At 43.9% G+C, this 15,959-nt stretch overlaps 1 protein-coding gene across 1 annotated transcript; it reads left to right on the top strand.

Moving 5' to 3' along the window:
• The first annotated feature begins 1,797 nt into the window (after positions 1–1,797).
• Positions 1,798–15,544, top strand: SLC26A3 (solute carrier family 26 member 3). Its single transcript, XM_026076036.1, has 19 exons — positions 1,798–1,928; positions 2,357–2,496; positions 2,613–2,723; positions 2,817–2,974; positions 3,708–3,872; positions 4,611–4,763; positions 5,101–5,183; positions 6,767–6,914; positions 7,039–7,152; positions 7,263–7,340; positions 8,180–8,275; positions 8,810–8,916; positions 9,915–9,984; positions 10,073–10,165; positions 11,816–11,911; positions 12,607–12,840; positions 13,776–13,830; positions 14,739–14,884; positions 15,428–15,544. Exons 1-19 carry the CDS (start codon positions 1,798–1,800, stop codon positions 15,542–15,544), a joined length of 2,295 nt encoding a protein of 764 aa, XP_025931821.1.
• Positions 15,545–15,959: the final 415 nt, after the last annotated feature.

The following is a 15,959-nucleotide window of genomic DNA, read 5'->3' as shown; positions in this document are numbered from 1 at the left end:
CCTCGGTTTTGGAGCTCTGATCCAAGTACAGGGAGGGACACTGGTATAAAGTTATAGTATTGGAGTAAGTATGATCTCTCTTGCTGATTTTAACAGACGTTGGATCAGGGTCTTGAATGAGCTTGTGTTTTGTATATTAGTCTGCTGGAATTATTACTCCACAGATTTTGGAAAATATTATAAATCTAACTCTTTTATGTTAAAACAGGTGGTAAAAATTGTTTAGCCCATTGTCAAAATAGTAAATCCTTTGTGGAAAAATAGTATGTCCACAAAAACAGCATATCTAAGAGGTTCATCCAACATTATTTGGACTTTTACACATCCACAAATTTCCCCACAATAAGCTAGTAGAAAACTGGAAGTGAAATAACTTGGACCAGGTCAATAATGGGCCATGAAATGTAGCAAGGCAGCTTTTCTGTGTGTTTCAGGATGGGATCCCCATTTTAATGCAGAAATTGCCATAGATAAACACCTTTCCATCTGTCCATAACTAGGCAAACTGCTCTGTGCCATGTGAAATGATGTGACGTCCCATGACAGCTCCAACAATTGTGCACACACAGGTCAAAATTAGAAATACACATAATGTGTTTCAGTGCAAGTCAGCTGCTAGACCTGGGGGAAGAATGAGTTTTGGACAGGCATCTCTCACAAGAGCACCAGTGAGCACAAAGATGCTAAGGAGCATTTGTGCTAAGTGGGAGAAAACAAAGAGGAACAACCTACTGTCAGCATCACCAAAGACTACCAGGAGCATGTCCCGCTTCTCCAGTCTAGGACCAGTATTGTGTTAAATATTTAATGACAAAAGCAGAGATAGATTTTTTTTAGATAATGCATCTGTTTAGCTGAATTTAAAGTGGTAAGAATGTGAGGCATTCAGAGAAACGTAATTAAGCAAAATGGGCAGCATGGTGACAGAATCACTTAGTTGTTGAAAAACATCCAGTGATATCTACTGAAACAAAATCTTGAATCTTTTCATTCGTAATGCAAGTTTCAAGGGTCATTTCTGGAGTGAGTGAGTGACATTTCTATTCAGCACAAACATGCTAATGTGGATGGGGACCTGACAGAAAATAATATTTAGATCAGATGTTGCAAGAACTGTTTGCAGTTGCAACAGAGAAGTATTCCAGACAACCTGAGGAAATATAACTTACAAATAACTTAGCAAACAGCAACACTGTGGTTTTTCACTACTAACTTCCTCATCACACAGGTCCAAGCCAAAAGATTTGACCCTGGTGCCATAGTTTCTCCTAGTCCAGGAGAAGATAGCTGAGCTCTGGCTTTTCTCCTTAATTTTGTGGTGGGTTTCAAGGAGCTGCCAGCCCTCCGGGCTGTGCTCAGTGCTCCTCTGCAGTGCCACAAATGGAGACTGGTTGGGATCGCCTTGTTTGTTCTTTGGGGAACTGGTCTCCCTTGAGTGAGGCAGTTCCCAGTTGTAGACACCTGACTTTAGAGATAAATTGACTCAGAACCCCTCCTATCCACTTTCTGGCTGCACCTTGAGAAAGAAAGTGTGCATGCTCCAGCAAAACACTGCCCTGCAGTGGGAGGAGGACAGCAGGGGATTGCCGGGCAGAGTGAAGCGGGTGTCCCTCAACCTGCTGTCTTTTGATCTTCAGAGGTGGTAACGCTCAGCTGGCAGTTCACTCGTCTGTGTTATGGCTATCCACCCCACAGTATATAAGGAGCTAACCATGTTCTTCATTACAGGTTTCTAAGTGACTAACAGCAAAGAGAAGCACACAAGAATCACCATCCTTATCTGGCATTTCAGAGGAAATGGTTGAGCCTGTAGGTAACCACTATGTTGTAGCCAGACCTGTGTACTCAGAGAAGTTATTTGATGAAGAGCACGAGAAACTGCACAGATACCATAAAACCTTTTGGGATCACCTAAAACTATATTTTCGGTAAGGAGATTTCTTTTTTTATAATATGGATATAAGAAACAACTTGAACTGCAACCCTCAGATAGCATAAACTTCATTCTGACAATTTCCATGTCAGATTCCAACAGAGCAAACGGAAACTCATTAACCAAACGCAGTGTCAGATTTTTCCAATGAATTTTAGACACTATTTCCCTTAAATATCTTCCTACAGTTGTGTCTCAGGCAACTTGTCTTTTCCTGGACACTTGAAGCACCCTTCACTTGGAGCACAGCTACGTTACAGTGTGTTGCTCGGGCCTTCTGCAGGCAAGACTTTGACTTTTGGCAGGCTGAATCTGAATCCTTCTCCTGTCATGTCACCTACAAAGACTGGGAGTGTATACTGACAGGCAAAGGACCAGATGAGACGTTCACTAACAGAGCTGTGGCCTGTTGTATCTTTACAGCTGTTCCCCAGAAAGGGTCAAAAAAATTGCCTTGGGTTTGTTTCCAGTTGCCTCCTGGCTGCCAGCGTACCACTTCAAGGAGTGGATCCTGAGCGACATCGTCTCTGGCATCAACACGGGGCTCGTGTCCGTCCTGCAAGGTACCTTCGGGAAACGTGTGCTCTAACACAACTTGTTAGGCCGGGCTGAAAGGTACAGCTGGCTTCAGCCTATAACATATATATATGTCCCTTTCCTCGTGTCTTTGTCGTTACAGGTCTCGCATTTGCTCTGCTGGTAAATGTCCCCCCTGGTTATGGACTCTACGCAGCATTCTTCTCAGTCTTAGTCTATTTTATCTTTGGCACATCCAGACATATCTCAGTGGGTAAGTTCAGGCATGCTGGCTGCCCTTGTAGCTGATGGAGAATTATGGTCAGCCTTTCAAACGCTAACGAATGGATGCCTTGGTGTTAATTAGGTCCCTTCCCTGTCCTGAGCCTGATGGTGGGAGGCGCTGTTGTGAGACTGGTCCCAGATGACTTTACTGTAAATGGCACTTTGGTGAATATTTCCAAAATAGATGAAGAGAGGGTGATAGTGGCTGCATCTGTAACCTTCCTGGCTGGGATTTTGCAGGTTGGTGTCTGCCCGTGCGTGAGTTCATGTATGCACATACACGAATAGCTGGATTGCGACTGCCCTTCCTATTTGCTTTCCGCTAGTGTAGTCACAGAAATAAAACTCCTGTTCCCACATAACTGACCTTAGCCCCCTGACTAGGAGACATCCATCCCTTTCCAGTGACTGCTTGCTGATTCATGCTGTAAAATCACTGTTTTTGCCCAGACCGGAGCCTGCTGCCCACACAGGTGCGCACCGCCCACAGCAAAACACCATTTGCTAGATAGGAAAAAGTAGCTGGGAGAGTAATGTGAATGATGCAGACACATCGAGGGGGATGAAGGCTCTATTTCACAATAATGAAATATTTGGATTTGTCTTTGCAGAAAAATATATTCCTCCCTGTGTAATGATTTCTAGTATTTGTTTTTACATCATGAAGCACTTGTACTGTGTAAAAAATATGGGTACTGAAAACCCTAAGAGTAAGGACATTTATTTTAGCTCCAAAATAAAATGAATAGCTTTTAACTCCTCTAGCAATGCCTCTTATGCCCCCTGTTGCTAAGTCTTGACTTTATTGCAAGGCTGGTGATGGTCAGTATTTTCCTTAATCCCTGGATATATGGGATTAGGTGAAAGTCTTTGTTTCCACTAAATATTACAAGAGTTGCAGGTTCTCTTTGTTGCAGAGAATGCTTAAAAATACAAATGAATCACACTAATGTCTGGTCATTTTACATTTCAGTTGCTTATGGGAATTCTACAGTTTGGATTTGTAGTTATTTATTTATCACAGTCATTAATCAGTGGTTTCACAACTGCTGCAGCTATCCATGTTGTGATATCTCAGCTGAAATTCATGTTTCAACTAACTGTCCCTGGATTTAATAAACCATTTGGCATCATCTATGTAAGTATCAAGTGTTCAGTATTTGCTAATGTTATTGAATCCTATGGTGTATACCTGACAGCATCACACGGCAGTAATAACAGATCTTAGCATAAAACAGCCAAGCAGGAGGAAACATAAGACAAAAATGCAAAAAGATAAGTTATTAGTATATGATTGTGATATTTAAACATATTCTCAGGTATCCAGCTAGGCTAATTATATAATATTTTATATTGTATGTTAGCATATTTTAAGTGCACATTCAGCTTTGCCTCAAGCACTTAATTATTCATTTTAACTGGACTGATATTATATGACTGATATACAACCTGGATATGACTCCATGAGACATGTGGGATGAGAAAGGAAGGAAGGGATGGAGGGAGGGACTTGGTCAGTAATTCCCATCTCTCACAGGTCCTGTCCTAACACACTCCTGCTGGCACAGTAGGCAGAGTAAATCCAATTCACTCTCATGGCATGGACATAAATGCACTACCCCGTTCTGCAGGGGGGAGACCAGGAGGGGGCGGTCAGGAGTCATTGGAAAGGGTTTTCCACGGATACTGTCACTGTTTGGATTAATACACACGTACCTTCACCAGGGCTTGCAATCCAAACTGCCTCACAAGGCATAAATCCCAGCCACCATGATCCTTAAAGCAATTTAGAGACAGGCCTCTCTGGAAAGAATGACGCTACCATGTCAAGCACTATTATTTCTAAAGCACCCTACATTTCTTCCTGATTTTGCAGACTCTGGAAAGTGTTTTTAGCCAAATCACAAAAACAAACATTGCTGACCTCGTCACATCACTCATTGTCTTGCTTATCGTGTTCGTGGTGAAAGAACTGAATGATCGATACAAAGCAAAGCTGCCCACACCCATCCCCATCGAGCTCCTCGTGGTAACGGCCATTTCTTGTTTGCTTTTGCTCTCGCTCAATCACAATAGCGACGTGGGAAGCTCCGTCTTAAATTAAATATTCCTTCTCCTGGGCTGTGTTAAACAACAGGTTGTCTGAGTTATTCTGGTATGTTCTCTGTGTGGTTTATGAATGTACAACCATACCTATAAGGTGGTTCGGGAATTACATCCGAGCAGCAAGGGGGTGTGCAGACTTGGGCGTGACTCTACTGCTAGTGGTGAGGCGCGAGGGGGAGGGAGAAGGAAGGGTTTGCTAAAAGTTTCTGCATTCTCTTATTTGAGCATTCCTGATGGAGGTGGTTTGTATTATCTTTCAGACAGTCTTAGCAGCGCTGATATCCTATTTCGCTAAATTTGAAGAAAAATTTAATGTAGCTGTCGTTGGAAAACTAGAAGAAGGGTAAGTGCTTTCCTGTACAATTTACCAGCGGAGCAAAATGTTCTTTCCAGTTCTTCAGCGCTGAATCATTTCGGTTCTGTCTTTCGATTAAGATCATCTGCATCATCTTCTTTCAGAAGGCAAAGAAACATTTTACTTCCAGCAACATTTTCAACACCTCAAAGTTACTTGCCAGAGCACATCCTCTATGCAAGAAAAAATACTTTTTTCTTTCATGAACTTGACACATGAAATAACGGGATGCTTCATTTTCCAAGACAGCGGTTGAGCAGTAGGTTAATCTGTGCCTCCTGTGCTGAGCTAATCATGCCCCACGGCCGCCCTTTCCCATGAAGTACATGCGCGGTTCGCAGCCACCACCAGCCATGGGAAAGCGCCGCGTGGTCCCGGCGTGGTCCCGGCGTGGTTCCCTGCCGTGGCCATTGCCCCGAGCACCTCCTGCTGCCCAAGCAGTGTTTGCCTTGGGAGGCTCCACTGGGGAGATTTACAGGGGCAGCTGGAAGCCAGACAGGCTTTTTGAAGCAAAATGTTATTAAAATGAAGGCGTTTAAGAGAAAACAGATCTTTGAGGAGAAAGTCACTTTGCCCCAGAGACTGGGGAGCACGCCTCCAAGCCGCGACTGCCTTCTGCTGCTGCTTTTCTGGGAGGCTTTGCATTGCGCACACATCGCTTTGGTGTTGTTTTCCTGCTTGGTTTCCTTCTGCGTTTTCTTATATTAAAGCAAAAAAGCAAAGCCAACCTCCTGTAAAGCACCATACAGCAACTTCCCCCCCGTGGGGGGGGGGGGACTAGGCTTCATGCTGCATTCTCTGTTTTATTTGATTTATGATCTTAAATTTTTATAGAGTATATCCAATGATATCAGAATTTTGGCATAAAAAATTAATAGACACACATTAAGATAAAGAGGGAGGGAGATATTTACTAGGACAGCAGATGGCAGTGATTTACTGAGGTATCTCAATTGCCTCGGTACTGGTAGCCTGGGGGGCAGCAGTGAAGGAAGCTGGCAGAGGATCACCTATTTCTGCCTGAGAGCCTCCATTCTTCAGATTTTGGTTTAGTGGAAAAAAAAGCCCAGCGAAGAATTCTTTCTAGGATCCACAAAAGCCCCTGATCAAAGGAGCAGGAAGTCTAGCAGCTGGCCTTACAGACTAACATGACTTAGTAAATATTTGTTTAGGTATCTGAAGTACTACAATGAATCACACAGGGATTTTTTCTGTTCCCTTCTAGTGAAATCCTTTCCTGAGCACACTACCTGTGCAAGGGCCTCGGCACCATGCCATACCCTAAATCAATGCATAATTAGAAGGTAGAACTGTGCATGCACCTTAGACAAACTAAGCTATGGCTGGTCCTGGCCAAGTAATTGGGAACTTCCTGAGATATAAACTGAGCTGAATGCAGATGAACAGAGAATTCCTGTCCCAGTCAAGGTTTCTCCAAAGTTCAGGGTTCAGATCCACAATTATGTGTCCCATCTCTCCAAAGTGCACAGTTAAGGCTGCCACCTTGCTCACTTGCTTGACAGTTTGTCTCCTTAGATGTATTCTTAAAGAGCAGGGGTTTTGTCTTTCAGATTTCAAGCTCCTGTTGCACCTGATATAAGTGTCTTCCAAAGGTGTATAGGCGACAGCATTTCCATTGCAATCGTTGGGTTTGCAGTAGGCTTCTCTGTGGCCAAAGTGTATTCCATCAAGCACGACTACCCATTAGATGGCAACCAGGTAGGCAAATAACTCAATACTGTGTATTAGTCAATGGGGAATAAGTCATTTTAGGAATGCTTTGCCTTGTGAATAACTGTCATGAACTGTCTTTTAAGAACAGTCTCCTTTGTTTTTATTCCAGGAACTAATTGCTTTTGGGCTGGGTAATATAGTCGGAGGATCATTCAAAGGATTTGCCTCTAGTACATCACTGTCAAGATCAGGTGTGCAGGAGAGCACGGGAGGCAAAACCCAGGTACAGAAGATAAAAGATCGTGATGGCATTTAATGTGAGAAAGCTCGCTACACTGGTTGACCCTAATGCCTCAGGGCACAGATTCACAATGGAATTGTTTTCTCATGCAGATTGCTGGTATTATCTCAGCTGTCATCGTCCTGATTGTCATCGTGGCCATTGGGTTTCTCCTGGAGCCATTACAAAAGGTATTCACTGTTTTCACCTACCGCTTCTCCCTGCTCACCAAAGACAGGGCTGCTGCAGGAGGAGTCATTGGGAGTTTTCATAGACCCCAGTGGGAGCAGAACCATATTTTGCAAAATCCAGGTTTTTTCACACATGATGACAGAGAGGACCATAGCTGTGAATTTACCTATACACAGAGACAGAAGCGATCAGCTGCTTCCTCGCTGAGTTCCGCTGTGCAGGGATGAGATGACCCATAGCTTGCAGGGTGTGATAGGAAATGACTCTCCAACAGGTGTCCAAGTCCTCTTGTGCAGCAAAAAGGTATCACTAGCATGCAGGTATCATTCCTACTTAAACTCCACAGAGGTCTCTTTTATAGCAATTACTGTAGAATACCATCAGATTTCATTGGGGGTGTTCTGTAAGAGGTGAGGGACATGAAGCACTTCTCTATTTTTCCCCAGAAGGACACTGCACTAAAGTTTAAATCAGGGCCTTTATCTCCAAATGGGTGACAGTGAGGAATGTGAAGGTTGCTAGGACCAGCTGTAACTGATCCCAGTCCAGACCCTCAAAGGGAACACAGGTGCCCAAACACCAAACATCGCAGCACCAGCTTTTAGGTGCCAAAAATAAATGGGATTTACAGTCATGAGTCAGGTTGCATGCTGCGCTGTGGCTAGGGAGATTCCCGTGCAATGGAAAGGTGCATCCTGACTTGCAGCAGCGATGAACCAGGAGGAGTTGCCCAACCTTTCAGCTGCACTTTGATGCTGTTTGTATGATCTTTTAAGTCTTAACATTCGACATTTGCTTTGCTTGTTTTACAATGCAACATTTTGGTCTTTGTTAACAGTCAGTCCTTGCATCTTTGGCTCTTGGCAACCTAAAGGGAATGCTCATGCAGTTCAAGGAAATAGGCATCTTATGGAAAAAAGACAAGTATGACTGTGTAAGTGGAGTCCCACGTGTATTCAGGAATGAAACACTACAGAAAAATCATTTATTTTGCAAATTCCCTTTATTTTTATACCTCTCTTTATTTTATCTTTATTTTTATACCTGCCTTACTTCACTAAATGGAAATTACAATAGTAGCATGCCTTTTTCATTTCACACTCCTTGCTTAAGTTTTGCATTTTGTCCCACCTGTTCTCAGTCAATTCTCTCTGCTAACTTCTCTTTTCTACATTCATTTTCATCAATTTCATCAAAATACGACTCATCATTTAAAGTCAAATACAGAAAGAAGTTGCATAACATGTCTAAATAACTAATGCATGGGCTACATATTCCCTTTCATACACTCATGTAGCCCCCCACTATGGCAAAAAAAATAGGAAACATGAAACCACTTACCCAAGGCATGGGGACAGCCCACATCAGAGCTGAGACATCAGTTCAGATGTTCCTGCTCCCACTCTGGGCTCATGATGCAGGTCTGTAACACGCAGGTAACCTCAGACCTGTCCTCTGCTCTTTGCAGGCCATATGGGTGGTGACGTTCTTGGCCGCCCTCTTCCTCGGCCTGGACATTGGGCTAGCGGCTGCTGTGGCCTTCCAGCTGCTGACTGTGGTCATCCGCTCCCAGATGTGAGTACCTGCTGAATGGGACGATAAGATACCTCTGCGCCTCGGGGTATAAATAATTTCCCCTCAGACAGTGAAGGCCAGGGTTCACATGCCTTGGTCTGTTAAGCAACAGTATGTAAATATTAGTTTTGCGTGTAAACCCTTGAATGTAGGATCCCACTTCAGCCCAGCAGCAGGCCCCTTGCTTTCCCATGGGGCGAGCGCGGTGCCGCTGGAGGGCTGCGCTAAGCCCCTTGGCGAGCCGAATCGGAGTAGGGACTCAGGCTGCCACGGGGCTGCCTCACCGGGTTGTTGCACGTCTGAGAAGTACCGTTCCCATCATCACTCGCTTGATGCTGCAAACTACAGCAAAATCCACATTGTGATCCCTGAAAGAAACCGGGCAGAGGTGTTTGCAAATAAAGAAATGTTCCTAGCTGCATGCACACTAAGCACCACAAAAAATGGGAAAGTTTGTGAGAAGAAGAGGGTCTTACTACTGGCTCCTGTGGTGTGACTCTGCGTACAAGGCCAGGTTAGGGAGGGCTGCTGGACCTGGGAGGTCGCATGCACAGGCAGGCACAAGCGATCTGGCACTGCATGGGGCTGTGCTAACTCCAGTAATTATTATTCCAGCGACAACTCACGTGAATAACTGCTTACCAGCCTGAGGAAAAGGCTCGCAGTCTAACCCACAATCAGACATCAAGTCAAATCAAACAACAGCATCAGAACCTGTGCTGCTTGCTGTCAGTATTCTCACATTTGAATGAAATCTGCCCCAATATGCAGCCAAGGATGTTAATGTCTTAAATCATTCACAAAGGTGTGTTTCAGCTTTGCAGAGAAGGTTTTCATGATGCAATCATTATACCTACCGCCCGTATGGAGGTCACTTTGTCCGATCCTCAACCCACACAGCACTCACGCAGCAAACTACAGGTTTCAGCGTGACCCCCACTGTCCAGTCCACCAGGTTGCAGTAGGAGGTACAAATAACTTCACATGTTTGTTTGCAGTCCGAGCTGCACCGTTCTGGCTAACGTTGGAAGAAGTGACATCTACAAAAACAGGAAGGATTACACTGATGTGAGAAATTTCATATTTCTTTTATTATCTGCTGCATTTGTGTTTCTGTAATAGATGACGTTAGTGATACTGTCGCTTCATTATACAGATCTATGAGCCAGAGGGAGTGAAGATTTTCAGATGCTCATCTCCTATCTTTTTTGCTAATGTTGAATTCTTCAAAGAGAAACTCATCACTGCTGTAAGTGTTTGGCAATCGTTTTAAATACATGAATTGCATGATGCATTAAAGGTGAATACAATTTCCCAATAATTAGCATGTATGCAATCTAGTCACAGTTCAAAGATTTCCATGCATTATTCAAATATTAATTTTCTACTCCTGCAGTCCCACGTGACATACATACTTCTGAGAAAGAGAACTACCTGACTTGTGCTGAATTTATACCATAACAATGTATATACATATTTCAAAGTCCTTTAGAAAAAAGTACCATAGGCATAGACACATTATTGTATGTTGACATATAAAAGGACATTATTGTGTTATCATTTATATTATTTATGTCCAGTAAATGTTAAGCTTACTTGCCCCAAAGATTTTAATCTCAACAGGCAGAAGAAGAGCTGAATGAAATCATGCTATGGAGGAGATTTTGGTTTCTTCTGTGACAAACTGGTCCATGGCAGCACGTTGCTCTGTAGCTAGCACAGGAGGCCAGGCTCCTAGAGAAGCCCTCCCTGGCCAGGCTGTTTGAACCGAACTCATACCAATAATCTCCCTTTCCTTCCACACTGAGGATTTCAGAAGACTTGCAGGAATTTAGTATTTTTTAAAGCTTTATTAGTATAATTTATCTGCCTGTCTAATTTGTTAAAACTGGCTAACAGATTCAAGAGACTCATCCAGACAGCATGATTACTTTTGTTTTTCTTCTTCAAGAAAAGAAAACAATGTCTATACGACTCACGCTGCAGTCGGGGGACAGCAAAACAGATACTGTCTGTGAGGTCTTTAATCTAGATAGCAAGGACAGCCATACTGTAACAAAGACGTGGTAGGACAAGCTTTGGGCTAGCCAGCACTGCACAACCTGCTGGAGCTACTGGTCTGTGCTGCAGCATCGTCGCTGCTGCCTTGCTGTCCATGCTGGCGTCCTAAAGCTGGTGCAAATGGGCCACAAACAGATTTGTAGTCATACCTCCATTTGGCTGTAAAGATCTTCCCAAGAGGGAAAATGGCCCCTTGTTCAAATTGATGAAATGCGGTGGGTAACATAAAGCATGAACCCTGCCCATACAACTGGAGAGAAAAGCCATGTGAGATGCTGTGCCCTTCCCTGGTGTCACTGGGGTTTTGCCCTGGACCTTTTAATGTCACAGAGAGGCCCCATCACAGGTGTGAGGCACCAAAGATACAGACCAAAGATGCAGCCCAGTCACCAGCCTGGCCCCGGTCCCAGTTTCACCAGTGCTCTCCCCTCAGCGTGCAGCATTGTGTGGACAGGGACATGGTGGCACCATGTCCTCTTGGCAGGACAAGGGAACGGCAGGCTGGGCTGTGCTCTGTAAAGACAGAGAAAAGCAGGGGTGGGCACTGGCAAGCAGCTGCATAAAGGGCTCCGTTTCAGAGTAAAACAGCTCAGAAAGGCACTTCTAAAATATAAACACCACAGATTTAAAGGAAGTAAAGAAATATAAAGAAATATCTTTCTTACAAAAGCTCTGTGCACCGTAATGAATCAACAAATGATATTGTTTATTTATTTTTGCTTTTGTCTTATATGCAATTGTTTACTGGTGTTTTCTAGACTGAATAGCATGCTTTTTTGATATGGTACTGGAATTTTTGACTAAATCTGAAGAATTATTCCAAGTGCTGTTTCTGCAGGTTGGCTTCAACCCATTGAGAGTCTTGAGGAAACGCAATAAAGCTCTGAGGAAAATCAGAAAGATGCTGAAGAAAGGAGAGCTGGAAGTGACATCTGTAAGTAAATCAACTCCACTAAATGCAGATAGGTTGGGTGTAAAGGGGACAAGACCCAGGGGAATTAAGCAATCAGCTCTCTAGCTTGTAGCAGCTGAGAAGTGCCTCACAGTATCCTCTTGCCATGTCCTAATTCTATATGCTGTTTGCCAAATTGCCACTTCATGACCTAAATGCAAGTTTCAAAAATAAGATTTTGCATAGCTCTCACAATTAGAGACCCACAGCCATACCATGCGTGACTGCAGTGAACTTTTGCTTGGCTTCAGATGGCAGGATCAGATCACACAGAGGCGATGTTCATGCTGAGTTAAAAACAAGACAAAGCTGATTTTTCTCTCAGTCCAAATCCTTCATGTTTTTTTGTTGACTTGTTCCAAAGCCACTGAATCAAAGGGCATCTGACCATTGACTTTGGGAACAATATATCCTTGCGGAAAATAAAAGACAATGATTAATTCATTATGATGACGATTAAATGATTAATGAGAGGAATGCCAACATTTCCAAACTCCTCCAGACCTGGAGGAGGCAGAACTTTCTCTAGTGTAAAGTCCGGGTAGCTCCTGCTCCATCTCATGGGTACACAAGCTTCACATCGCTGTGACTCTCACCCTGGTATGAGATGCACTCTCCACCCTGGGCAGGGTCTTAAACAGCAGCATTAACTGTGGCACTTTCCTCCTTTGACACAGAAAGGCTTCATTTGCATGGCTAACCATACACCTGAGTCTGATGAAGAATTAGACAACAACAGGATAGAGGAACTGGACCAGCCCACCGACCTGACGGACTTGCCCATTCACATAGACTGGAGCACTGACCTCCCTCCCACCATCTCTGTGCCCAGAGTGGACATCCACAGCATCGTTCTGGATTTCTCAGCAGTGTCCTTCCTTGATGTTTCTGCCATGAGGGTCCTCCAAAAGGTAATTCTAATTCATGAGGCAGACAGATAGTGAACACATAAAAAGAAAAATATATGAATGCAGTGAGCTTAAAGGTATTTCTACATGGACTGGAAATCAGTGGCAACCTTTCAGTTATTGTTAATTCTAATATACATTTTCCATGGAAAATGTTTAGGATATAAGGATATAATGCTGTCTAAATATAGAATAGTATTTTATATATATGTGTGTGTGTGTGTGTGTGTGTGTGTGTGTGTGTGTGTGTTTATCATAGAATCTAATCTCAATGTTGCTTGGAATTAGAGCATCATTAGAGCATAGGGCTCTGGCACTCTTTCTTCAACTAGTAACATTTTGTGAAGCTTTACAGAAATGTATGTATGAAATATGGCTCTAACTATAGGTTTGGGGGTTAGAACACTGGAGTTTCATCTCTGCTCCTGCTGTCGCTTTCCAGGGCAACCTTGAGCAAAGAAATAAGGGTAACATTTTCAAGCAGTGGTAGCTACAGTTAAATATTTAAATCCACAGTTAGGTGCATGAACCTATTTCCATAGGAACTAAGCATCCACTGAGTATGATGGAAACTGTAATTCTGCTTGAACTTCTAGTTAGAAAAATCTCTCCAGAACCTCCTGGAATCTCAATTTCATCACGCGTAAAGTAGGTACAATAAAGCCATACAATTCACAAAAGATCATCTTTTTCACTGTGTGCTAAATGTATTTAATACTGCCCCTTTTCAAAAGGATCAGTCGCCCCTGCCTGCAGCCATATGAAGAGACTATTCTGACTTTAGGTGCAGCAGGGTTTGGATTTAGAGCTCTTTACCATTGTTCAAAATGCAATCAATATCTTAAATTTGCCTGAATATCTGCTGTAGCTAACCACTGTAATAGCTGTTAATAGCAAAAATATCAGTAACTAAATGCTGTCTGTTTTCTGTTTAACAGATTTTGAAAGAATTTGTCCGGATAGACATAGATATTTACATCGTGGGGACCCATGGTGAGTTCTCGTGTTTCTGTCAGCCTCTATTTAGTTCTGCCTCATCTCGCTGCCTTCCCCATCCCCCTATAGCAAGGCTGACAAGGATCAACCCAATTTCACATTCCAGTCATAGTCCAAACCATCGATCCGTACCCATAATGAAGCAGTCCTGGAGACACCCCCTGTGCTGATCCTGCCAGAAAGCCACAAGCCAAACTATACAATCTTGAAATGAGATGATCATTTTAAATGTGGTCACCAAGAGTAGGATAAACAGAAATGGAACCAAGAGCTGTAACTCCGACATCCTCCAAGCTTTTTTCCCTCCAGTTTCCTCTTTTATAGCTCTCTCCCTCTTTCCACCTCTCATGTCCTGCTATGAAAAGCCATTTCTCTGCCTCTCGTGCCCCTCTGTCCCCACTGAAGCGAGTGCCCAGTCCTGCGGGAGTGAAGAGCTGTGCTGTCCTGGGTGTCTTCTGGCAACTGCTACATCCGAACCTTCAGCTAAGGGAAAAAACCCAGGTGGCCACGGGATAACAGCTCCAGCTGAGAGGATTCATGATCTCCCCCCATGATCTCATGCCACCCACAATGGGCTGTGGCAACCGTGTGTGAAGGTGCATTTTGCCTACAGCTGCCCGGTCTGTGCCTCCCAGCTATAGGCAACAAGAAGCCACTACTGGGTGGCCTAGGTTAAGCATTAAAAAAGAGATGTGGCTCAAAGTCTCTCCTGCCTGGGGCAGCACTAGTGGAAGTTTATATCCCACCCTCTCCACATCAATAAACAGGAACCTGTCTGCAATAATAAATAAAATAGTTCACCTAACCAGAAATTCCTACATGTTCACTCAGTAGTCATGCTAAGATATATCATTTCTTCAGTTTCAAGGCAAGCCACTTTCTATTTTGATTTTGTTCCCCTGCAGAGGGTTTCCTGGACAAACTGGAGAGAAGTGCATTTTTTGATGAGGAGATTAAGCCGTCTATGTTTTTTCTCACCATTCATGATGCAGTTTTACACATTTTGCTGAAGAAGGACATAGCCAGCTCACCAAAATTAAAGCTCACTGAGGTAACGCTACAGTTTTCATCTTTTGCTATATTGCATTAGGTCCTTTGTTTAGCTTAATGGTACACAACAGTGATCTGCAGATCTAGCCATACCCCCTCTGCAGTGTCTAAATTCAAAAAGATAATGATCAGAATTCAGCTGGTCTCTGACAGATTTGGAGAGTAACCATGGCCCTTGGCCCAGGTGCCTAGCAAACCACTATTTTAGTTCACTGAAAGGAGTGAATAACCTAGAGACAGGCCTCACGGTGGATTTTGCTTGAATCCACCTCCTTGGGAACACCGGTGAGGAGGTGGGCCTGGTGGATCTGGCCAGGTCAGGACACTTTGAATCAGTATCTAATCCTACTTAGTTAAACTGGCCCGGCTTTTCTGCCCTGACTCAGAGATCTGTCAGGGTGGCACAAAGGGTTGACAAGTGAGAGCAGCTTCCTTCCTTCCAGGTTGACTCCTTTGATGTGAAAAAAGGTAAAAGAAAAAAGAATAAGAAAGAAAGAAAGAAACATCCCATTTTCTAACCCCAAACTTCTTGTGTTCACTGCAGGAGAAGGGTAGCAACAACCATTGCATTATCAGCACCAGCAGGGGATTACGCAGCCGAGAGCACAAGGTAGGGCTCCTGGTTCCAGCAGCGGCACTCCACTCACTGTGGGAAATGTGATCCCCAAAAGCTGCTCACAAGAGCTGCAAAGCCAGATAACAAAAGCTTCTGCGTCACTGGGCTCTTGCGTCAACCCAGGGCAGAAACCATTCTGATAATTTATTAATGGGATTTGACTTAAGGCAAAGCATTACAGGAGTAAGAAACGCACTGCTCTGCTCACAAGAGGCAATCCCTGGCCTTGCCTGCTGGCAGCACACGGATAATCTGCAGAGGGAGGCTGGGCAAAGGGCTTTTCATGGGGCTCTCCCACCAGCCTCCTCATCACGGTCCTCCTGCTATGGGCTCACAAGCCTCTGGTAGCATGTTCAAATGGCAAGGACTTCAGCGTTACTCCTATTCACCTAAACGTCACAGGTAGAAGGGTGGTTTGGTGACAGGGGATAAAAAGGGCGGCTTTTGGCCACTTTCTGCT

Source organism: Apteryx rowi, unplaced genomic scaffold, assembly GCF_003343035.1.
Source record: "Apteryx rowi isolate R43461 unplaced genomic scaffold, aptRow1 scaffold_423, whole genome shotgun sequence".
Taxonomy (NCBI): Eukaryota; Metazoa; Chordata; class Aves; order Apterygiformes; family Apterygidae; genus Apteryx; species Apteryx rowi.
Note: the sequence above shows the minus strand (reverse complement) of the source record. Positions and strands in the feature narration are given on the sequence as shown.

Bases quoted from the DNA above. Each gene is read 5' to 3' on its own strand.
- SLC26A3 (XM_026076036.1), top strand. From the start codon at position 1,798: ATGGTTGAGCCTGTAGGTAACCACTATGTTGTAGCCAGACCTGTGTAC. The intron at 11,912-12,606 runs GTAAGTAAATCA...CCTTTGACACAG, and splicing joins GAGAGCTGGAAGTGACATCT to AAAGGCTTCATTTGCATGGC. The intron at 14,885-15,427 runs GTAACGCTACAG...TGTTCACTGCAG, and splicing joins CAAAATTAAAGCTCACTGAG to GAGAAGGGTAGCAACAACCA.